Source organism: Zootoca vivipara, chromosome 7 (assembly GCF_963506605.1).
Source record: "Zootoca vivipara chromosome 7, rZooViv1.1, whole genome shotgun sequence".
Taxonomy (NCBI): Eukaryota; Metazoa; Chordata; class Lepidosauria; order Squamata; family Lacertidae; genus Zootoca; species Zootoca vivipara.
This window is the reverse complement of record NC_083282.1, coordinates 57,697,715-57,721,974: the sequence shown is the minus strand read 5'-3', so window position 1 is coordinate 57,721,974 and position 24,260 is coordinate 57,697,715. Positions and strand designations below refer to the sequence as shown.

The 24,260-nt window shown below is 42.3% G+C and overlaps 1 protein-coding gene across 1 annotated transcript in view; it reads right to left on the bottom strand.

Annotated features, from left to right (window-relative positions):
* Positions 1 to 2,000: 2,000 nt before the first annotated feature.
* The window catches only part of LOC118088520 (membrane cofactor protein), a gene marked incomplete at its 5' end in the record, with an annotated part of 83,174 nt that continues 60,914 nt past the window's right edge, over positions 2,001 to 24,260 (bottom strand). The window contains 7 exons of the mRNA XM_060277481.1: positions 2,001 to 7,901; positions 10,352 to 10,427; positions 11,411 to 11,440; positions 12,089 to 12,130; positions 13,536 to 13,568; positions 20,354 to 20,539; positions 22,711 to 22,908. Of these exons, the coding sequence (XP_060133464.1) occupies positions 7,802 to 7,901; positions 10,352 to 10,427; positions 11,411 to 11,440; positions 12,089 to 12,130; positions 13,536 to 13,568; positions 20,354 to 20,539; positions 22,711 to 22,908 (665 nt within the window). The remainder of the gene's footprint in view (positions 7,902 to 10,351; positions 10,428 to 11,410; positions 11,441 to 12,088; positions 12,131 to 13,535; positions 13,569 to 20,353; positions 20,540 to 22,710; positions 22,909 to 24,260) is intronic.

The window sequence follows — 24,260 nt, the reverse complement described above, 5'->3', positions numbered from 1 at the left end:
ATTTTATTATTATTAAAATATTAAAGAAATTAGGAAAAAATTGAAATAACCAATACTGTACTTTATCAATTCCATGAACATTGCTTTCAAATCTTTATAGCTTTGACATAGCTTTCAATCACAAGGGGAGACCAACCTATCCAATCCTTACATTGGCAGTGAAGAAGCACCTGCTCCTTTGCTTCTGATTCCTCTTCCTTCCCCATCCTTTTTTTGCTCTTTCTGTGGTGTGTGGTGTGTGGTGGTGGGAAGGGGGGGGCAGAGGTACTCTTTTAATATTTGTACAGTGCTTTGAAAATGTTAGGTGCTTTTGAATTGTAATATTATTGTCAACTTTCTGAGGTATAAAAAAGAAGTTCTTATAAAAATAGTGATTATTTATTTTTCATTTTAAAAACACAGTGTTATAAAAATTAAGTTATAACACAAAAAAGAAAAGAACATATTATCATTTGTGTTCCAGCGTTTTATAAATATCTATTTTTCTATCTATCTGCATATGTAAGAGACATGTTGTATAAAAGTAATACAAACTTAAATAGGAGAGCAATCACAAAGGGTTTGATGATGGCACATTCTCTGTCATATGTCAAAAGGCATATTACTATTCCTCTTTTTAATATTTACCTAGGGAAAATTTCCTTATAAATTTTAAAGGGGGGGAGGATACTAGCATATTTTGCTGGAACTGTATGAATATTATCATCATTAATTACAAAAAAAGATAAAGCTCTATTCCTTTATATTTGTCTTTGTCTCAGTCTTAATCTTGGTTCAATTTTTTCTGCCATTGTGACAGTGCTATTTTTCTAGAACACCTCCCTCATTCTCTAAGAATGACAATAGTGCTCACCTGAGAGGAGCCAGAACTGAGTTCCTGTGAGTTCCCCCTGAAAAAAAGCCCAGCAACAGGCCATATTTGATAAACTAAACCTCTTAAGTAAATTGCCATTTTTAAAGCAATAACTATTTGAGCCTCAATCAAGAAAAACTCAACCAACTCTTTATCTATTCATTTTTCATATGATCCATCCCAGAAACCTAACAATGCTAGGGAAGGTATTGACATGAGGTCCTATCTAGAGAGTGAATTGATTTCCTGAAGTACCATATCCCAAAAATCTACCAGTAGATGGCATATAAACCAAAGGGGACAAATACAGGTTGTTGTCGTTGTTGTTTAGTCTTGTCCGACTCTTCGTGACCCCATGGACCGTAGCACGCCAGGCACTCCTGTCTTCCACTGCCTCCCGCAGTTTGGTCAATCTCATGTTTGTAGCTTCAAGAACACTGTCCACCCATCTCATCCTCTGTCGTCCCCTTCTCCTTGTGCCCTCAATCTTTCCCAACATCAAACCAATACACTTCCCAATACACTTAAAGAACCTTTTAATGAGGGTGAAAGAGGAGAGCGCAAAATATGGTCTGAAGCTCAACATCAAAAAACCTAAGATCATGGCCACTGGTCCCATCACCTCCTGGCAAATAGAAGGGGAAGAAATGGAGGCAGTGATAGATTTTACTTTCTTGGGCTCCTTGATCACTGCAGATCACTTTCTTGGGAGAAAAGCTATGACAAACCTAGACAGCATCTTCAAAAGCAAAGACATCACCTTGCCGACAAAGGTCCGTATAGTTAAAGCTATGGTTTTCCCAGTAGTGATGTATGGAAGTGAGAGCTGGACCATAAAGAAGGCTGATCGCCGAAGAATTGATGCTTTTGAATTATGGTGCTGGAGAGTAGTAGTCCCATGGACTGCAAGAAGATCAAACCTATCCATTCTGAAGGAAATCAGCCCTGAGTGCTCACTGGAAGGACAGATCCTGAAGCTGAGGCTCCAATACTTTGGCCACCTCATGAGAAGAGAAGGCTCCCTGGAAAAGACCCTGATGTTGGGAAAGATAGAGGGCACAAGGAGAAGGGGACGACAGAGGACGAGATGGTTGGACAGTGTCTTGAAGCTACAAACATGAGTCTGACCAAACTGCGGGAGGCAGTGCAAGACAGGAGTGCCTGGCGTGCTCTAGTCCACGGGGTCACAAAGAGTCGGACATGACTAAACGACTAAACAACAAGTGTTGCATGTTTATAGCGCATTCAAAATGTATTATTGTGAGGAATGTAGCTGAGTCCTATGTGTTGACAATATTGCTATTTGCCAATTGCTGTGTTGGTTGCAATCTCCTGTAATAAGGCTTCACAAGCTGCTGATTTCTCTGCCAGCACGTGCTCCTCGCCGAAGAGGCCGCTCACTCCCTGACAGAGTGACAGTTTGGATGCTGGCTGGACAAAAGAGGCTCTTCTCTTTGCACCTATGGAGTCCCTGTGCGATTTTTATGCGTTACAAAATGCATCGTTTCATTTCCACGTGGCTCCGCTCCTCCCGTCGAACCCGGCTGGGCCGTCCCGAGGTTGCGGTGCATGTTGGGATACTGGGGGTTCTGCTGCTTTTTCCTCTCTGGGGGGTCTGGGCTGAGGTTGCGGCTGCAGAGATGGTGAGTAGGGGAGGGGGAGCGCTCGGCGGCTTTCGATTGGGTGCGGAAGACCATAGACAACTAAGTCAAAGGGACGCTCGAGGAGGAACCATAGAGATAAAAGAGAGAGTGGAGAGTGGTGGTGGTGCGGGCGGGGCAGGGAGGCGGGTTATGACAGGAATCGCCGCCATCTTGTGAAGGGCGCGCTCAAACGCAGCCATGCTGATAAGGTTCTCTGCACATAGGTACGGTAGTTCTGCAAATCGCCCTTCTCGTCGCCGCACGTCGCCGCACACCAGCCAGTGTCTCGCGGCACAGTAGTGTGCCGCGGAAAAGCGGTTGAGAAACGCTGTCCTAATGGCTCAGACAACAGCGGAAGGATAGGAGACAGGAAGGAGGAAGTGAGAGGAGCGGACTGGGGCTCAGACAGCATACAAGAGCCCTACCTGTAGCCTGTGATATCAGCAAGGAAGGAGGGGTCAGCAGAGAGTTCCAGTGGGGAAACAGCCGAGGGGCGTCCTTTCAAATTCACCCCGGAACTGAGGCGATCAGCGGCTTGCAAACGCAGGGGGAAGAGATTTGGGGTCCCCAAACTACTCTGCTGGGGGAGGAGCCAGAAAGCGCCATTGGGAGAATCTGATAGTACTGAGTAGACATGTTTTCATGAAGCTCTTGCATTGTAAATAGCTTTCACAATAAAAGCACTAAAGACAAGATGGTTTGGAGTGTCGCTGCTCGGGGGTAGCCAGCCATCGCCCAGACAGATGTAGATCTAAAAAACGAATAAAAAAAGATTTTAAAGAATAGATTCTTCTGCGGTGTTATCCCGTTGTTGCTGTCCAGATGCGCTATAGCACAACAAAGGCAGGATGAAAATAAACCAGTACATTTGTGGTATAAATATTTATAAATATTTCAGCAGGGAGCTATGGGAGATGCACTGATTGGGAAGGAAGCAGTGTGACCACTTCAAAACTTTTGCAGGATAAAACAGTATTGTTATCTGATGAATGTGAGCACATACACCAGGTATCCCCAAACTGCTGCCCTCCAGATGTTGTGGCTACAACTCCCATGATCCCTAGCTAAGAGGACCAGTGGTCGGGGAAGATGGGAATTGTAATCCAAAACATCTGGAGGGCCGAAGTTTGGGGGTGCCTGACATACACTGTATTAGTCTATCAAATTGCATTGTTTGCACCTGCAGCGAATAAAATCTGAGCAAGAATTTTGAACCAAGCATCAATGGTTTGTAAAGGAAACTCGTTAATTTGAGAAAGTTTATAATTGATTTCAATTTTGATTCTGATTTTATTTTCACTGGAGAGTATATTTATGTATATTATTGTGTATGTTATTGTATTTGCTACAGGCAATAAATATTTATTGTATTGAAAGCAGAATAAGTACAAAGCGTCAGGAATGTGTAATGAATAGGACGTCTGGAGGGGCCATTAACTCAGCTAGTCACATGCATGCCATTATATTCTAGACTCAAATATGCCTGGAGTCATTTGATAGTAGCAAAGTCGGCTTATCTCACATTAAAACTCTCTTGCCAAGTACAGAACTTCTTCATGATTGGGTAGCTTAGCAGAAGAGAAGCATGTCAAACAGATGGCAAATGAAAACAAATGCAACTATAACAAAAATATGTTTAAAAAGGACGTGCATGATCAAAGCAGCCATTGATTCAATAGGTTGTTCCAGCTTTTATCTTTTGCATGCTTGTGCACATGTATTTGTTACTACTGAATATTCATAGTAACATTGCCATAGTGTCATGGTGGGTAAGGTGGCAGACAGCTTATTCTGTACCTGAATAGATATATGAATATGAAATTATTATTTGCTGATATGATTCACTTTATATGCTATATTTTTTCTTTACCTATACCTCTGCAATAAATAAATATAAATAAATAAATTGTTCAGTAGCACCTTAGAGACCAACTAAGTTTGTTCTTGGTTTAAGCTTTCGTGTGCATGCACACTTCTTCAGACACCAATTTTGTGCATACAGAGCCCAGAAGACAGATATAAAACAATAATGATATTGATCTATCGCAAGATCATCAACCTCATATCCTTGGTTGGGCTGTTGGGTGAACTCAGGGTGTGTTCACATCACTGCCTTAGAACACAGTCTGTCCCCCGCTTCCCAGTGTGTTTCCCAGCTCTTTCCCCTCTAGCTGTTCAGATCAGCACAGCTTCATTAGTGTCAGATTCATTTCTCTGTGTGTATACACAAGAGAACATTGACAAGGCCCCATGTGGAGCACATTACAGTAAGCCAAACAGGACATAACTAAGGTGTGTCAAATCAACATCTCAAGGAACAGGCACAGCTGGCAAACTAGCTTTAACTGTGCAAATGCACTTCTAGCCACTGAAGAACCTGAGCACCCATCAAGGCTGGGTGCAAGAGAACACCCAAATTGTGGACCTGTGTATTCAGGGAGTGTGTTACATTCCATCCAGCACAGGCTGAATCCCTATTCCCTGTTCTGCCTCCCAACTGACCAAGAGCACATCTGTCTTGTCTGGATTAAGTTTCCATTTGTTCATCCTCATGCATATGATACATTTCATGGGAGACAGAACAGAATCCTGAGGAACCCTGCAGGCCAAACGAGTTCTCCACCACCACTTTCTGGGTTTGCCCCTCCAGGAAGGACCAGAATCAGTGAAAAACAGTGCCTCCTTGTCCCATCGCAGCGAGGCAGACCAGAAGGATACCATGGCTGATGGTATCAAAAGCTGCCAAGAGGTCCAGCAGAACCAATAGAGCCATACTACTCCTGTCCAGTTCCCGGCATAAGTAATTCATCAAAGCGACCAAAGCCATATTTGTCCCATAACTAGGCCTGTAACCAGATTGAAATGGATCTAAATACTCGATCCACTCCAGAAATTCCTGGAGCTGAGATGCCATCATACCCAGGGATATTAGAAACTGGCCAATAATCATGCAATACGCTGGGGTTCAAGGAGGGCCTTTTCAATAGAGGTATGTTAACTGTCTCCTTAGGCTTGCAGGATCCTTGCCTTGTTGTAAGGCGGCACTGATTTCCCTTCAGCCACTCAGCAGCAAGTTCCCCACTGGTCTTTCTGATGAGGCAGAAAGATCTGCTAGTACACCTGTGGTAGCTCTTACATTTCCAAGGATCCTGCCCACATTCTAAGGCTGTACAAATTGAAAAGTATTCATTAACACTGGACAAGCAGAGGCCAAAGTTACATCCACCCGACGCATATCAACTATAGTGTCCAAGTCAGAACGGATCTGAGTGATTTTGTCAGTGAAGAGCTGAGCAAACAGTTCGCAGCAGGCTGTTGCTGTTGAGTACTCTAAATTCTCCCATGGGTCAGAGTGCAAAAGATATCTGACCACCACTCAAAACAGCTCCACTGGATGGCTCCTTGCTGATGCAATGGAGGCAGAGAGAAAAAGAGATCGTTGCTGTGCTCACTATTCTTCAAATAGGCTCTAGCCTATGTTTGGTTGGACTCATTCTGAGTTTTCTGCCATCATCACTCTAGTTCAGGCATCCCCAAACTGCGGCCCTTCAGATGTTTTGGCCTACAACTCCCATGATCCCTAGCTAACAGGACCAGTGGTCAGGGAAGATGGGAACTGTAGTCCAAAACATCTGGAGGGCCGAAGTTTGGGGATGCCTGCTCTAGTTGCTGTCTCATGTGTTTCATCATCACATGTTTCTAGAGAAGCAGGGGGCGGGTTTTGCTCCACTCAGTGAGATACTCGTGAGCTATCGTGTCCACCACCTTGGCTATTTCTCTGTTCCCAAAGTCCACCAGTGCTTCAACAGAATCACCTTCCAAGGCAACAGGAAACTCCTCAAGAGCCATCAGCCACCTGGGACGGACCAGCTTAGTCGGTCCCCCACCTCTGCAGAGGCTCCAGGCTCCAGCAATTCTAAACTCCATCAAGAAGTGGTCTGACCATTAAAATGGAACTATAGAAAGTCTATCCACTCTAAGATCACCATCATCCAATCCAGCACAAAAAAACCTAGTCCAGAATGTGCCCAGCTGCATGTGTAGGACCAGAAATTACTGGGAATTTCTGGTTCTTACAGGGGAGCTTCAAAGTCCCCGAGAACAAGCACCAACCCCAAGACCACCATGGCTAGCTGAGGAAGAAAACTAAAAACCTGTTTTACAGTTACCATAATGCCACATTTGGCTTCCAAATATATTTCAATAAAAGCATCCCATGAGGCTTTGTATAAGATAGAATAGTACACAGAATGCTTGGCTAGGTGCTGTAAAGGAGAAGTTTGAAACTGCTATGTGATTATAGCTGTATCAACCCAAGCTACACTGTACAATCAGATTGGGAGTAGAAAAGCTAGTGATAATACTTAGTGTCTTTTATTCAACACTTCACTTTATTTGCACACATTCTAAGATAAACATGGGGTCACGAAGAGTCGGACACGACTAAACGACTAAACAACAACAACAAGATAAACAACTTTTCTTCTGTATACTTCTGTATATTTAATCATTATAAATAAAGATGCACAATTTAGATTCTAAAAGCACTGTAAAAAACAAAATACCTTCATGAATGTAACAAGTTTAATTCAGTACATTTGAAGCACTGCAGTTTTAACTCGAATTGATTTTAATGGGATAGTTATTTTATTTAACTTTTTCCTATGGAAATTAAGGTGTCTCAAAAGTATTCCTTGCTTTTTTGGCTAAGTACACAGGACTTTTCTTTGCCTATGATGATTTTTTAAAAAGAATATTTTCTATTAGGCACATATTACTGTTGTTTACACTTTTGAAAATCCTGTAAGGAAATCAAGGCAGCTTTTAGAATTCTGCATGAGAAAGGCTTGTGGAAGTCAAAAGGTTGGTAAATTTTAACAGCTACACTTAACCCCCTCCATTTCATGAGATGAACAATATTATAGGAAACAAATGGTAACATTTCACATTTCCTACACAGAACCCATTACATCTTTACAAGGTTTGAAGAAATAGTAAAACACCTTGCCAGCGTAGATACACAATCAGTTCTGTTTGGCTCTGTATTTGATTAAGGCACTTAAAGAGACATTCTTCAAGGGAAACTGGAACCCAGTTCTACGCAAAAGTAAGAGCAAATGATGAGAGTTGTGTTGGGGTCTAGTACTGCTTCATGCTTCAAGTAGCTGAATAGCCTGGATGGCCAGTTTTTAATGAAAATTGCTTTGACTTTCCACATAGTCCTTCCCTCAATTCTCATTTCCAGTTGTAAAAATTAGAACTGTTAGGAATTAATGATCAACTGAAAGGCTGCTGCAGCACAGCTTTACTGCAGAAGACTAGGGTTTTTGTAACCTTTAGGTTCCAATCCAGATTTTGCTACTGACATGTCAAATCGACCAGACCTAGAAAGAGTTTCAGCTTCTCTGTAAAAATAAAATACTTAAAATTAATACCTATGTTCCAAACATTACATCATTTTGTTTTGTTTTGCTGTCAGGAAGAAAAAAATCAACACACAAATACATCTGCATTCCACTTCATGTTATTCAAATTTTAAAAGTAATGTAACTTTCACACTGAAGCAGTAGCCATGCTGTTGCTTCTTGGGTAGGAAAATCAATTCCAGAAGCTGCAGAAGTAAAGCACTGATTGTTAGCAACTGCAGGATATTAGAAGTAAAGCAGATAAAGTGAATTAGGATTATACTGTATAAGCAAAACAGATATAAGGGTAGGAGACACATAGCCTAAGTATAGAAAAAATAGTGACTCCTAACAGATTCCTTTTAGATGAGCCTGCCCTTCTCTCCACTGGGGTTGTTATTGCCTCTGCATCAAACAGAACTCTTGCCTCTGACAAAACAATCAGCATGCTTTGGTATCAAATCTGAATCCCACAAAAGTCTTAAAATACATGTAACCTACCTGGGACAGAAATTGTTGCACTGAATATTGATAGTTAGTAAATAATTACTGTATTAATCTATGGAAACAGCTTAATTAGTGCTAACAAACAAGGGAAAATATATACAGTGGTGCCTCGCTTAACGAATGCCCTGCTTAACGAAATTTCTGCTTAACGAAAGGATTTTTCGAGCGGAGGTTGCCTCGCTAGACGAATTCGTTTTATGAAAAATTCGTCTAGCGAATCGCGGTTTCCCATAGGAATGCATTGAAATTCAATTAATGCGTTCCTATGGGCAAAAAAAAATTCAGTGCATTCCTATGGGATTCGCTAGACGAATTTTTCGCTATAATAAAAGACCCGTGGAACGAATTAAATTAGTCTAGCGAGGCACCACTGTATATCGTATCAAAACAGTAAAATCATTCATACAAAGCTACAACAAAAATGGACAGCCCTGGATACAAAAAAGAAAGAAAAGCCATGCAGGAGAAATGTGCAGAATAAATTATTGTTGCAAATTGTTGGTTTAGATTACAGTACTGCCTAGATTATTCTAGTGGAAAAACAAAAACAGAACACCACTGCCCTTAGACAGAACTGCTCAACAAATTCATTTTCTTACTATGTCTGAAAGCAAAAACCACATGCAATACACATTTGTAAAAGAGAGAATAATGTTTTATAACTTTATTTAATAGTAGATTCAAGATTTTCAGAATAGTCATTGGCAAGTCAGTATTAGGATTGACATTTGATGTAAACTGAGAAATACCATTTCTGTCACATAAGAACACCAATGTTAGAAAAGGTATAAAATACTGAATATCTGTTCGAGAAAAAGTACCGTGTTCTAGTGTCATGGCAACGCCAAGAGAGGTTCCAAGGGAAAGGGAGGAAGAAGAGTCTGGGCAGGGATCCTTAGGAGGGGATAGACAGGAAATGGCAGAGAGGGAAGAGGGGAAGAGAGCCGAAAGAAACCGGGAGGCAGTAACGTCTTAAGGGTATCCAGCTGCGTGGTGCAAGAATCCTCCGGCGCCCCCCCCCCACGGCGGCAGTAGCGTGCGGCTGAGGGGCGGAGGTGGAGGATGGCGGAGCCTGGACAGCGCCCACTACCTTGCAGGGGGGTGGCCTGGGTGCAGAGCCCACCTCCTGCAGAGGGGACTGCTCGGCCTCCCGCCCTGGACCGACCCCTCCTTGGCGCCTCCCTCCAGCGGCTGCTCCGGGACGTGGCGGTAGCGCGCGGCCATTGAGCTTCCTCCATGAAGCAGAATCACCAAGACTCCTGGCTAGAGTGGCAGCAGGCGCGTGGTGCCACTCTAGGCAGGAATCTCACTGATTCTGCTTCATGGAGGAAGTTCAATGGCCGCGCACTACTGTCGCCATGGGGGGGGCGCGGCGGCAGCAGCTGCTCCCAAGCACCAGCCATTCGGCGCCCCTTCCGCGTCCCTGGTGGCCAGGCGCCCTGGCGCCTTGCGCCACCCAGCCCAGGCCTAGAGACGGACCTGCCGGGAGGCGAGACATCTCTTGGATGCTGATGAAGAGCCCCAACACCACTCCAATACACACAGGCGCCCTCAGCTCAGGAGAGGAGGGAACTTAAAATGCTATGTTAGAGGAGCCGCCGCCAACGTTTACTTCTCGGATATGATCCCGACGATACAGATGCGTGAGAGATGTTCTGTTCCTTATGTATATATGTAAATAATAAAGGACTGTAAAAATATCTCTGAGTGAGCAGAGGTATTCCTTGCAAAGAGTACCTACATCTCTTACATTTAGTTAGCTTTTATTCTGTGCTAGCAGATTAGTGCAACTATTCAACAAAAATGTGCAAGCCCTTTGTGAACACTAAGCACATGGATGTGAAATGTGTGAGCAAAGTAGAAGTCAAGAAGCCTATAGAAGCTCACTCAGCAACCAAGAAGGTTACAGAGAATCAGGGACAGCTTCTCTTGGGCTGACTCACCCAGTTTTCATGTAAGATCTTATTTTCCACATTCCAGCAACTACAACAACCACAACCATAAGAACCGTGAGACATCCTTGAAGGGAAAAAAGAGAAGGATATACTGTAGTACCAATTAATGAGACAAAGTAATTATTTTTCTGTTGAGAAAAAGTAATAGTATCAATAGAAGCCACAAGACCTTGCAATGCTCTATTGACATTAAAGTCACTCAGGTGGATAAGTTCATGTGCTACTGGGTACTGTTAGGTCTCTAGACACATACGTACTTCAAGCAGCAAGTCCGCTGTACACCTGCAGTCACCCTTTTGGGGGCAGATGTGCAGTTGTCCTCAGAGATTGATTGCAGCAACGAGTTCTTCCGGCCCCTAACAGATGTCAACTTTGCTGACTTAGCGGCCCTAATGACAATCAAAGAGCATCTCTCCAACCCAAGCAGTGTGTGAAGCTGAAGCAGAGCTGCCAGGTTGCCCCCAAGATTGAGGGGCCCCAGCATGCGTGTGATGTCACACGTATCGTATCACATGCCATGCATGTGCAGTGGAGACCAAGCACTCTGAAGGAGCTGGCCATTAGCTATGTGATGTGTCTCACACACATAGCACCTCAACACTAGGCCCTTTATGGTTGGCATGCCTAAGCTCAAGACACCCTTACTCCTGAGGATTTTTTAAAAGCCCCAGTCACACCAGGTGCCAGAACATTAAAAGCCACAGCATGGGGGAAGTCTGTGCTGAATTTGGAGACAGCTATGTACATTATAGGAGCAAAGATAGTGGAGGAAGCAGAGCTGGCCTCACCAGACAGGCAAGCAAGCAAGCAGGCAGGCAGACAAAATATATCTGTCTGTACCCTAAGAATATTTGATAAAGAATCATTTTTTTCTCTAAGTAACAGTCTTTAACATTGAAACCACAAATGTGAGAAAAAAAGTTAGTGAAATGCACAAGGCATTAAAATACAATAGAGCAGCGATTGTACACTAAAGTAACTTACCGGTACTCTAAATTGTACACTAGTGTACTCTAGTGTACTCTAATTGTACACTAAATTACTTACCAATAATAGTTGCTGTGGTGTATTCAGATTCTAGAATAGAAGAAAATTAAAAGTGTGAGCTAAAATTTGAAGCAATTTAATTGTGACAGATTGTGGCTCTCTCTATGTTGTATGTATTAATATTTTATTGAAGGAATTTCAGTTATAAAGAAATAAAATAATACAGACAGAAAAAAGAAAGGAAAGGTGAGTTTAAAAAAATCAACAAATATGTGTAGAAGTTGCAATGTAATATACTCCCATATATACTTAAATAAATAGGATACGTTATAATCCTAATAAATATGTGGATATTAATGCTACGTTCTGTATAAACTTAGTTCAAATGTTGTCATTTCCCCCCAAAGTCTATGTCCATTCATAAGTCACGAGTGTTGTCATATTGTCAATCCATTGATTGAAAGGAATCTTATCTTTATTCTTCCAATTCATCAGTATCAGTCTCTTTGGCCACCATTTGGGCAAATAGAATCCATTTCCATTGTCCGGTTGTTAATTTCCATGCAATAGGTATATATTTCAAAAGAATATTATTTGCTGAAAGGTTTAGCTTTTTCTGCATAGTCATAGTTATACAGTCCAGCACTTCCTCCCAAAACAAAGTGCATATACAACACTGTACAAACTTATGTTTCAAGTAGGCATTGTCCTTGCCATATCTCCAGCATAGAGCTTTACCTGTGTCATCTCCAGCAGGCGTCTCTGGATTGTGTGTCGGTCCTATACAAAAGAGGGGATTATTATTATTATTATTATTATTATTATTATTATTATTATTATTATCCTATATAATAATGTCCAAGATGTCCCTGCGTCCAAGCTGTCCCGTGTGTCCCTGGGTCACTGCGCATGTGCCCCAGGGATACAGGGATTGGACAGCAGAGACTGCGCGCGCGCACTCTCCCCCCCCCTGCCTCCTCCAACCGCCGCTCCTGCCGGACACCGCCTCACTGCAGGGCACGTCAGGGAAGCGAGGGTGGAGGCCGGTGAAGGCCTCCTCACAACCCTCCCTGGCCGTGAGGAGCGGCGGTTGGAGGAGGCAGGGGGGGGGAGAGTGTGCGCGTCCTTCCTGTCGGCAGCTGGGGGAGAGGAACGGAGGAGGAGAACGCAGTGCTTTCTCCTCCTCCGTTCCTGTCCCCCTGCCGCCAACAGCAAGGACAGGTCCCAGGGTTCGGAGAAGCGCTGCGCAAGCGCTTCTCCGAACCCTGGGATGTCTGCTTGCTGTCGGCGGCTGCGGGAGAGGAACGGAGGAGGAGAACGCAGCGCTTTCTCCTCCTCCGTTTCTGTCCCCCTGCCGCCAACAGCAAGGACAGGTCCCAGGGTTCGGAGAAGCGCTGCGCAAGCGCTTCTCCGAACCCTGGGATGTCTGCTTGCTGTCGGCGGCTGCGGGAGAGGAACGGAGGAGGAGAACGCAGCGCTTTCTCCTCCTCCGTTTCTGTCCCCCTGCCGCCAACAGCAAGGACAGGTCCCAGGGTTCGGAGAAGCGCTGCGCAAGCGCTTCTCCGAACCCTGGGATGTCTGCTTGCTGTCGGCGGCTGCGGGAGAGGAACGGAGGAGGAGAACGCAGCGCTTTCTCCTCCTCCGTTCCTGTCCCCCTGCCGCCAACAGCAAGGACAGGTCCCAGGGTTCGGAGAAGCGCTGCGCAAGCGCTTCTCCGAACCCTGGGATGTCTGCTTGCTGTCGGCGGCTGCGGGAGAGGAACGGAGGAGGAGAACGCAGCGCTTTCTCCTCCTCCGTTTCTGTCCCCCTGCCGCCAACAGCAAGGACAGGTCCCAGGGTTCGGAGAAGCGCTGCACAAGCGCCTCTCCGAACTCCAGGATGTTCTAGCGCCCGTTATTAAACGGGCTGAAATACACTAGTTATTATTATATTTATATCCCACCTTTTCCCCAGACAAGGAATCAAGACAGCATACAGATAAAATGGAAACAGTTAAAAAAAACATGTAAAATTTTTTAACAGTAATATTGTGTGTGTGACCTATTATAAATACAGATAATTACAATAAAAAACATCATAGCAGCAGCCTCACCAGTTCATAAAAATAGTATAGGAAAATTTAAATTAAAGCAAAGAAAACTGTAAAGCTTATAAATTTGCTGTCATGACAACATTTCTGCTGTACCTGTATTGTCTCCAGGAGGTACTGTCCCTGGACCTGCTCATATAAAAAAGAGGGGATTGTTATTTTTATATTTATTTATATCATGCTGTGGTGGTTGCCTCCACCTGTACAGGACCCCCCAGACGTTTCACGGTCCGTTGATTCCTGCACAAACCACTTTATTATACCGCTGCCACCAACCAGTAATAAGTTTGGTAACTATCCACTACTTCAGACAAGGATAATGGTTGAACAAAAGAGGTTTATTTAGAAATGGTACATAAGCGTATGGTTTCAATAGTTAAGTTCCTGAATTCTTATATAACAGTTCCTATACCGGCCTATTACCTCTAACCTTTAATAACTAAACCGTCAAACACTCTATCCTTTCTGATTACCTACCACCTAATGCCTCACCCTCCTCCACCTTCCACACAACTCCCTCAACTCAACCCTCATGCAACTCCCCCAACTCAACTCCCTTCTACCTCCCAGGGGTGGGTTAAATAGTCCTCCTAACCCCGCCCCCTAGGGTTCTAACTGTCATTACCTGTTAACCCCTTCTATACCGGGTCTGACTTTACAGTGATCGTCACACATGCCTTTCCCCAGACAGGGAGTAAAGGCAGCTTACAGATAAAATGGAAACAGCTAAAAGGGTCATGTAAAAACAATTAAACACTGGTGTGTGTGTGTGTTGTGTGTGTGTGTGTGTGTGAGAGAGAGAGAGAGAGAGAGAGAGAGAGAGAGAGAGAAAGAAACCTATTAAAATACAGATAATTACAATAAAAAACATCACAGCACCAGCCCAACCAGTTCATAACCACTGCTTTGGAATTTATGAAAAGCAGAAGATAATGAATAATAAAGCAAAGTAAACTGGAAAGCTTTGCCTGAATTTTCTATACAATAAAAGAGATGTCTTTGTACAAAGAACAACATTCTATAAGTTACGCAATTTGCAGAAAGCAAGGCAGAGCTAAAGGACTCTCTAAAAAAGCCCCACAAAGAACTAAAGTGTAAAGGGAAAAACCCTCAGAGCATTTACTCCTCAAAATTCCTGAGTTATTATTCCAAGGGAAAATTCAGCATTAAAAAAGTATTTCAGACACTAGTGGATTTAGGAGTTGGATTACAGTTGACCAAGCAGTCAGAAGATATCTGAGATACCCAAGAAGCATTAGATAATGGGATAATATTTAAGATACAGTGGTGAGAAAGGATGATGTAGTTTTCTTACTCTTTTCTTCCTTTTATATTATTTCTTGTAGATTAGTTTCTCTCAATGAAACTTTGCACCAAAACAAAAAAATAAGGAGCATATGTCCTATTTATAAAATTTACATCTATTGACACAACAACAAATGCTTGCACTTCTCCCTTACATTTTACCACAAGACATGTTCTCACAAATTCTGTACATTAGCTTTCCCACTGACATTTTCTCATTTCAGTTTCCCCTTCTATCCTTTTTTATTACATAAAATACAATAAAAGCTGAACTAATCTGAAGAAGATAAATAGGAGAGAAGCAAGAATAACCAAAAAAAGAAGATAATGAATAATAAAGGAAAGTAGCAGAAGAAAAGAAGAGAAATACCAGGTCCTCACAATTATACCTTAACCTTTATTCCACACACAGAAGTGAACCCTCCCAGCTCTCACATGGGTGGGGCTTTCTTCCTCTTCCTGCAGCCTCCCACCCTGGGAGAGCCTCTCCTCTGCCCCTTAAGCAGGGCCCTTCATCTTCCATCCATCACCTTCCTGTGTGTATCTTCATCAATCCAAGAAAGGAAACTTCAAAAAGCATATATATATATGAATAGATAGATAAACTTAGCAGAGAGAAAACAAGAATTAAAGATAATAGAAAAGCAAGCTAAGAAGAGAAATAAAGAAAAAGATGGTTGTCCAATTCCTTTCATTTGATTCCGATTCCTTTCTCACACAGACAGAATTCAGTTTTGTTTTCGCAGCAAACACAACATGGATGGAGATTTACACGCAGTAAAAACTGAAGGTTCAGAGCTTATCTTATCAGTTGTGTTCTTTTGAAGTGAATTCATTTAAGCTTGCATTTGTTTGTTTGTTTTCTAGCCTGTTAACCAGGTGCTTTTTCGGTCCCCAGCAACCCGCCAGCTCACTGGGTGCTAATTAACTGGTAGATCATGCTGCCCTTGAACCACCTAGTTTGCCTTAACCTAAATGCAAACTCAGATGGCTGAGTGCCTACTGAACTGCAGCCAGAATATCCATTGTGAAACAAGAAGGAGATATTTGCATGCTTGGGAAAAGAAAACCTAAAGAGGCAACCACTTCAAAACATAGACTAATGAAGAAAGAGCAGGCCAAACAGCGGTTGAACAGAGTGACAGCTGGAAAAGATAAACAGAACATGGGACGGGACAAGGGAAATGGAATGCATTGACTGGGGGAAATAGCTTGCTAAATTCTGCATAGGCACCGTTCAGAAGGAAGGCCATGCACCACAACATTCTGTTGCAGGTTCTTCTTATGGTGTGAAATTCCAGTATCTCAAAACTACTACTGCACTACCATGTACCCAAGTCTCCTCACGATATTCTTCTAATAAAATTAATCCTCTTTCTGCTGACTTATCTCTGTAAATATTGACAAGTGTCCATTTCCTCCACTCTGGTTCTATCCATAAACTCAATTCTTGCTCACTTCCCACTTCCTAAAATGTATCCACCAACAGTGAAAAGCAAATGTTTACCATTTTCAGGGCCTAGGGTCTCTCCTCCTCCTCCTCCTCCTCCTCCTCCTCCTCCTCCTCCTCCGCCTCCAGGCGTTCCCCCTGTGTATAAAGAGACTGATATCAACTTAAGTGCTGACAGCTCTGCATTAATGCCTTCTTTCAAAATTAGCCCATATAGGGTGCCATATGGTCTCAGGACACCAAGTCATCTTTGGAATCAGGTTTAGGAAATTAAAATAGTTTTTTTAAAAAATAAATAAATCTGATGTTACTTATATTTTCATTTCTTAATAATCCAACTTTCTTTTTAATGTCTGATATTATCTGCATTTTTCTCTAATACTATATTGTACTTGTCCATCACGAGACTGGCGACTGAGAGCATGTAGGTAGAATCATAGAATCATAGAGTTGGAAGAGACCACAAGGGCCATCTAGTCCAACCCCCTGCCAAGCAGGAAACACCATCAAAGCATTCTTGACATATGCCTGTCAAGCCTCAAGTAGTCAAGGATGACCTCCTTCTTCTTTGGCGATCACTCATAGCTGAGTAAGATTGTCTTCCATGAACACAGTCTTAACAATGAGTTTGTAAGTGACTGTGGAGGCCAATTCTGGATCCACACGTATTTCCACAGTGGGGACATTGGTTTCTGGGTGGGAGTTGATCATGGTGAGGGTTTGCCAAACGTGCCTTCCTCTTTTCTTTTTTTTAATATCATCTTTATTGATTTAAAAAATAGATACATACATACATCAAATCGAGAATGAAAGAAAAAAAGGTGGAGGAGAAGGAAGAAGAAGAAAAGGAAGGAAGGAAGAATAACAGATTATAAACAAATACGAAAAAAACAACAAAACATCATACAAAACACTATTTTACATTCATAAATAAAACCAACTTCCAATTCTTCATATTGTATTTGTGTTTTTCTGTTTTCCTTATATTTAACGCACATTCTTCTATCACTTCATTTAGTCTTTTAATGTTCTTGCCTTTGTTTATTTTGTAGTCTTTATAAGTGTAGCGATCAGCATCGAGTTAGGCCGGGTTAGTAAGGGTTAACAAAATAGAACAGTTAGAACCCAAGGGGGTGGGCTCTGGATGGGTATAAAAACCCCACCCCTGGAGGCAGTTGGAGTTGTCGGTTGGTCGGGTAGTCAGTTGGTCAGGTAGTCAGTTGGTCGGTAGTTGAGAGTTAGAGATAGAGCTGGTTTAAATACGGAGGGCAGGCATAGGTGGTGAGATATTGAGAAGTCAGGATAGAGAGTTTGAGTGCTTTTATTTGCAGAACCATTTAGTTGACTTTAGCGGTATTAGGCCGGTAATATTTATAATTTGCGGTAATAGGCCGGTATAGGAAACACCTGTTATTTGGAACGTTAATAAGAATATTACTGAAACCATTACGCTTATGTACTTACAATAAAACAACATATTTTTATTTCAAACAACATCCTGGTCTGAAGTGATTAACAAGTGCCAGTTAGAATACTGGTTGGTGGCAGCAGGTATTCCACGTGTCGTTGGCGCAGTCATCAATAGACAGTTAAACGTCCGGGGGTGCTGCGCAGGTCAGGGTGACCGCGACAATAAGATTCAGTACAGTTCCACGAAGAGGTTGTTATTCGAATAATATATTTTTAAATATTCTTTAAACATATTCCTTTCTCTATATACCTTCTGATTAGAGAGCCCTTTTAGTTTCCCTGACATCTTTGCCAATTCGAGGTATTCTATCATTAATATTTGCCATTCTGTTATCGGTAGTACTGTTCCGTTTTTCCATTTTCTCGCCACTAGTATTCTGGCTGCCGTTGTTCCGTACATGAACAATGGTCTTATATCTTTTCCTGTTTCCAATGGCATTATTCCAAGAAGGAAGGTTTCCGGATTTTTTCTGAATGTAAATCTGAAGAGTTTTTAAATTCATTATATAATTTATCCCTTGGTAAAGGCTGTTCTCCAATTGCAGCACTCATAGGCCAGTGTTTCCCAGTTGTCTGTGTTTATACTACATTTTTAAAGATTTGTCTTGAGAGAGTCTTTAAACCTCTTTAGTTGACCACTGGCATTACACGTTCCATTTTTAAGTTCTGAACAGAATAGTTGCTTTGGAAGACGATAGTCAGGCAACCACACAACATGACCAGTCCAACGAAGTTGATGTTGAAGAATCATTGCTTCGACACTGGTGATCTTTGCTTCTTCCAGTACAGTGACATTTGTTTGCCTGTCTTCCCAAGTGATATGTAAAATTTTCCGGAAACACCGTGGAGGGAATATTCCGAGGAATTGGAGATGGCGTTTATAAGTAGTCTATGTTTCACAAGCATGCAGTAAAGTTGGTAGTACAATAGTTTTGTAAACAAGCATTTTGCTTTCCCTGTGAATGTCCGAGTCCTCAATCGAGAGAAACTGCACTCACAGACCTCAGGCAATGCTCGATTTCAGCATCAATGTTGGCTCTTGTGGAAAGATAACTGCCCAGGTAGGAAAAGTGATCGACACTTTCCAATGTTACACCATTGAGTTGGATTTGTGGTGCTGCAGATGGGTTGTTTTGTGCCTGTTGGTGCAGCACTTTGGTTTTTTGGATGTTGAGCGACAGGTCAGGCTTTTCATAAGCTTCTGCAAAGATATTTAGGATGGTTTGGAGGCCATCCTCTAAGTGTGCACACACTAAATTGCCATCAGAATGCTAAAGCTCTATGATGGAAGTTACGCTAACCTTTCTCTTTGCTTTCAGCCTACTCAGATTAAAAAGCTTTCCACCTGTTCGATATAAGATTTCTACTTTGCTGAGGAGTTTCCCTTCAAGGATGACCATTACTGCTGCCGCCACTAGCAGTGAGGGTGCAGGAGATGGGACAGAATGAAGGAGAGAAATGTCTGAGTAGGCTGGTGGAGTGAGCAAAGCCAGCAAGGGCCCAAAGAAGAAATCACTGCCATGCTCACATTGCTGCCACCACCAAAAGAAGGAAGATTGCACTTCAAAATTGCAGGCTTTCTTTTGTGGGTCAAGATGGCAGGGGTGGGGATGGAGAACAATCCTTCTGCCCCTTGGTCTTCCTACCCCCAGCAGGAACAACGAGTGAGTCACTGGCCCATTGTTCCTTTGCACATTTATATACCCAGAATCAAACCGTTACCTCTTAAATGCTAAGTTCCAAGAGGTTCAATGAGTACATTGTTTGGAATAGAATAGATCTGCACAAGTAGCTAAGTGTGAAACAGTAAAAATGAAAGTGCAACCTTGTGAGCAGAATACTCCACAAGTCCTGAAATCTTTGCACAACTCAGACTTGAGGCAAGTGCTGAAGGCACTTAGGCTGGCAACCTCTTCTCAATCCCTCTGGGTTTCAACAACTGCACTAACACTTTACTGTATAGAATAGGCACCTGGATGCCTTGGCGAGACCTTGAAGTGCTTGCCAGTCAACTAATAAAGAGTTCACTGCTTCCAAGTCCGTCTTCCCAGGGCTCACCTGGCATTGTCCAAACAATAAAGTCTCTAACCACATCAATTAACAAACATAGGGACATATGCTATATTGTTTTAATTAACATGTTTAAATTGTTATTAAGGAAATGTTATTTTTTAATTTTTCTCATTCCAATAAAGTACAGCAGAAAAGTTGCCCAAATATAAACAGTTAACTTATTAAACCTTACAATAATTTAATAATCTACCGGTATCTATATATTTCGAATAGTATAACCAAAATCAGTAATTTTTGATATAACTGTAGAAACTACTCTGAAAATGTAGTATTCCAAAATGAAACCTTCATCTGGTTGCAAATTTTGAGATTATACCAGCAAAAATGAATCTTTCTGTAAAAAAAATGATTTAAATAAAGTCTTACTGACTAGTGACTTAATTTAAATCAAATCCACCCTGCTTTTTCATAACTCACCTGTGCTAGAAGTATTTTTTGGGGGGAGGGACCTCCATCTGGATGGATGGTGGCAACATTGGTGGTAGAAAACAGAGGGGGCAAAGAAATAAGTATGTTGTGCAGTAAAGTGCAACACAATAGCTCTGACATTTATTTAATGAATTTATACCCTATGCTTCCTCCCAAGGAACCCAATTAGGTGTAGTAAGATACTTACCCCTGACACATTTTGGAAAACGAGGAATCCATCCATGGTCAGGCCCACATGTACAAGTGTCTTGGCCCACCATAACGTATCCTGGATCACATACAAAAGTTACACGAACTCCATATGTATAAGGACGCTGAGGCTTTTTTATCACTCTTCCATTTGGTATTTCAGGTTCACGGTCGCAACGGATCACTGAAAAGAGAAGAGCAATATTTAGAAATCTACCTGTTTATTAATCCATGGCTGATTAAACTCTGCACAAGGACTTCACTATGGTTTATCTACTGCAAATAAATTACAGTCTGATGTTATTAGCATATAAACTTCAGTTTGTTGCAATTGCATCTTTTTATTTAACTGTGGCTTGTTTGTCCATCTCACCTCAGACACTCACCAAGTTGCAAAGGCAAGAAAGAAGAGTGGCTGAAAACTAAGCAAACTTCAGAAAAAAGAAGTGGGAGAATTCAAAATTTACTTGTGGTTTGTTTGGAGAGGCTGCCCTTGGTTTGAAGAGGCTGCCTTATTATAGTAAAAGGTAAAGGGACCCCTGACCATTAGGTCCAGTCACGGACGACTCTGCGGTTGTGGCGCTCATCTCGCTTTACTGGCCGAGGGAGCCGGCGAACAGCTTCCGGCTCATGTGGCCAGCATGACTAAGGTGTTTCTGGCGAACCAGAGCAGCACACAGAAACGCCGTTTACCTTCCCACCGGAGCGGTACCTATTTAGCCACTTGTACTTTGACGTGCTTTCGAGCTGCTAGGTTGGCAAGAACACGGCCTGAGCAACGGGAGCTCACCCCATCCTGGAGATTCAAACTGCTGACCTTCTGATTGGCAAGCCCTAGGCTCTGTGGTTTAACCCACAGCGCCACCCACGTCCCCCTTATTGCTGTAGCTCCTCTAATAAACTGGGTCTCTACCAGATGCTGTGCTTGTATAGGTCTCTTGGTTGCATTTTCTTTAAGGTGCTATTCCCACATGTGGGCATGAACCATTAAGAGGTGGTTTGGAAGTAAATTCTTACCACACCGTTTTGGGGGTTTGGGGGGGGGGCATAAGCTGCATAGGAGAAATTGGAAGTGGGCACACAAAAACTGATTCAATTCCTGCAGGCTTAAAGTAATTAACTGATCCATTTAAGCATATCATATCAATTAAATTGAATTATTTATTCTTCAAATCTGTAAACTGCTTCAGAGATAGGAACTATCAAAGTGATGTACAAGGAGATAAAATCAGATAAGATACAAAAGACTAACTTCTAGAAACAATAACATCATTACTGCAAGTAAAAAATTAAAATTGGCTGAGTTGCACTTCTGGGAAAGCTTTCTGGAAATTGCTAAGAACTATGTAAAGCCGTATACAATTCTGGGATCAGGTTCTCCAATGCCTCAGATTTTTATGTTAAATGGTGTGGATCTACTTAGTACAGGCAGAACCTGCCTTCCTAGATCTGCTTAGTTACAGAAAGATGACTGCATCATCTGCCCTCAGACCATCTGCTGAAGTTATTTCACTAAAGTATTTGTGACCCACTGAATATTTTTCTTAAACAACCACCACATCTATGCAGGCTATTCCTAATCAGGCTGATATATGGGATATAGTATTATGCCAGTATACTATGTGTAAAGTTAGCTCATTATATACTAACTACTTCATGTGAATGCAATATTTGTTTAGTATAGATCAGGCATCCCCAAACTGTGGCTCTCCATATGTTTTGGCCTACAACTCCCATGAACCCATAGCTAACAGGACCAGTGGTTGGGGAAGATGGGAATTGTAGTCCAAAACATCTGGAGGGCCGCAGTTTGGGGATGCCTGGTATAGATACTGCAGAGAGCCCTTGGAATGTAGAAAGGCAAACCAAGTCCAAATGAAATTAATCAAATAAATTGCTCACAACTAAATCTAATTTCCTTTGTTCTCAGTGGGATACAATAGTGATTATTTTGATTGGATTAGATTAGACCAGGCATCCCCAAACTGCGGCCCTCCAGATGTTTTGGCCTACAACTCCCATGATCCCTAGCTAACAGGACCAGTGGTTGGGGAAGATGGGAATTGTAGTCCAAAACATCTGGAGGGCCGAAGTTTGGGGATGCCTGGATTAGACCATAAACTCTCAAACTGACTCAGGTTAAAACAAGCAACTCATTGAGGGGGCAATACTATTGCATCTCCCACACGGAATCATTTGCAATCCCACTGAATACCTCACAGGTTGAACAGCAGCAGTACAGTGCTTAGCAGATGGCAAAGTTCGCTCATTCTAACAATAATTCCATTCACCAGCCATTGTACACAAATTACATTAACATAGTACATCAAAGATACCAAACATAATCTCCATCACCTCTACATCTAGGTGGAGCTGGGAGCCACACTCCAGAAGTACTAGTTAGAGAATCTGAACATGTACTAGTCGTGCTTCCAATAAGGGAGAAATTTGCATTACAAGTGTATGTCACTGTTGAGCCATAGAAATACTCTTCATGAGGTCGACCACTGTGTGAGCCAAAGAGAATGGTTGGAGGGTCGTAACATCGGATTCCTGGGGATCAAAAGCAACATTAGCAACAGTTCAGTAGGACTACAATTGCAAAAGCATCTCTGTTAGGAGTGTATTTGGATTAAAGTTATTTTCACTTAAATGATGTTCCACTTTATGAAATAATCTTTTGATAATTCAAGGCCTGAGCATCCATTTTAACTGTCACCCAAACACTGAACTAAAGTGGACTGCTGTGAAGGTATTACAACCTCCTCAAAAGCAAACTGGATCTTCTGTGAAGCAAGCTGGACTTGAAACTTCACAGAGGGAGTTGTCAAAGCCCCAGTGCCACCTCCAGAGCAAGGAATGTTCTGGAAAAAATAGATATCAGGGAAGATGTTCAAAAGCTTAAATAAAGGGCACACACCCAAAATGGCTGATGGAAGTAGTAAAGTCAACCTCAACTGAGTATTCAGCTGCCACATGGTTGCTTGGTGGGGAAAATTCAGGCTCCTCAAGCCATTGCTAAGTGTTAAGCACCCAGGCCAAAAGGTGAGCCCAGGAAACACAGGTCAAAAATGTTGAGGCATTATGGAATGTGCTGTAGTCAAATTTAATTTATTTAATTCATTTTTATTTAATTGAATTTATTTAATTCATATTACATTTTATCCCACCTTTACTCCAAGTTCAACGTGGCATACATGGTTCTCTGCCCCCTTTTACGAGGTCACCACAGAGATGACGACCTTCTGGTGCTCCCCAAACTAACCCCTTTCACCAGTGGCTCAGTGAGCAGAATGTGGGATTAGTGCTGTGTGCATGTTCTATATGCACTGCTTTACTCCCTTAGATCCTCTTGTCTGAATAAGCATAATGAAGCAACATTGCTTACACTACTTCCACTAAAATACTAGATTAAACGGAACAAATCCTTTCTGTTCCAAGAAACATTGAAAAGTGGCTTAATGATCAGGCTGTGTTATGATTCCTGGTGGAGCATATCCATTTGTAGGGAATGGCAGAGGTTTGAATGACTTCAACAATTCCTTATGTACCCAACTCTTCCTTGATCTAATACCAATTACAGTGGTACCTCGACATCTGAATGCCTCGACTTCCTAAGGTTTCGACTTACGAAGTCGGCAAACCCGGAGGTATTTTTGCCAAGCGTGCGTTCTGCGTCTATGCAGAAACGCAAAATCGTCCTTTGCCCATTCACAAAATGGACGCTTCGACATCTGAAGGTTTCGACTTACGGAGAACACCGCGGAACAGATTGCCTTCATAAGTTGAGGTACCACTGTATATCAGTTCCCATTTATGTGTGAGTTTGCAAACAAATGGGTTATTTGAGAACACCAATTTCCTGCTCTGGGGAAAGCTGCAAATGAAGTCAGCTAGTTGGCAAC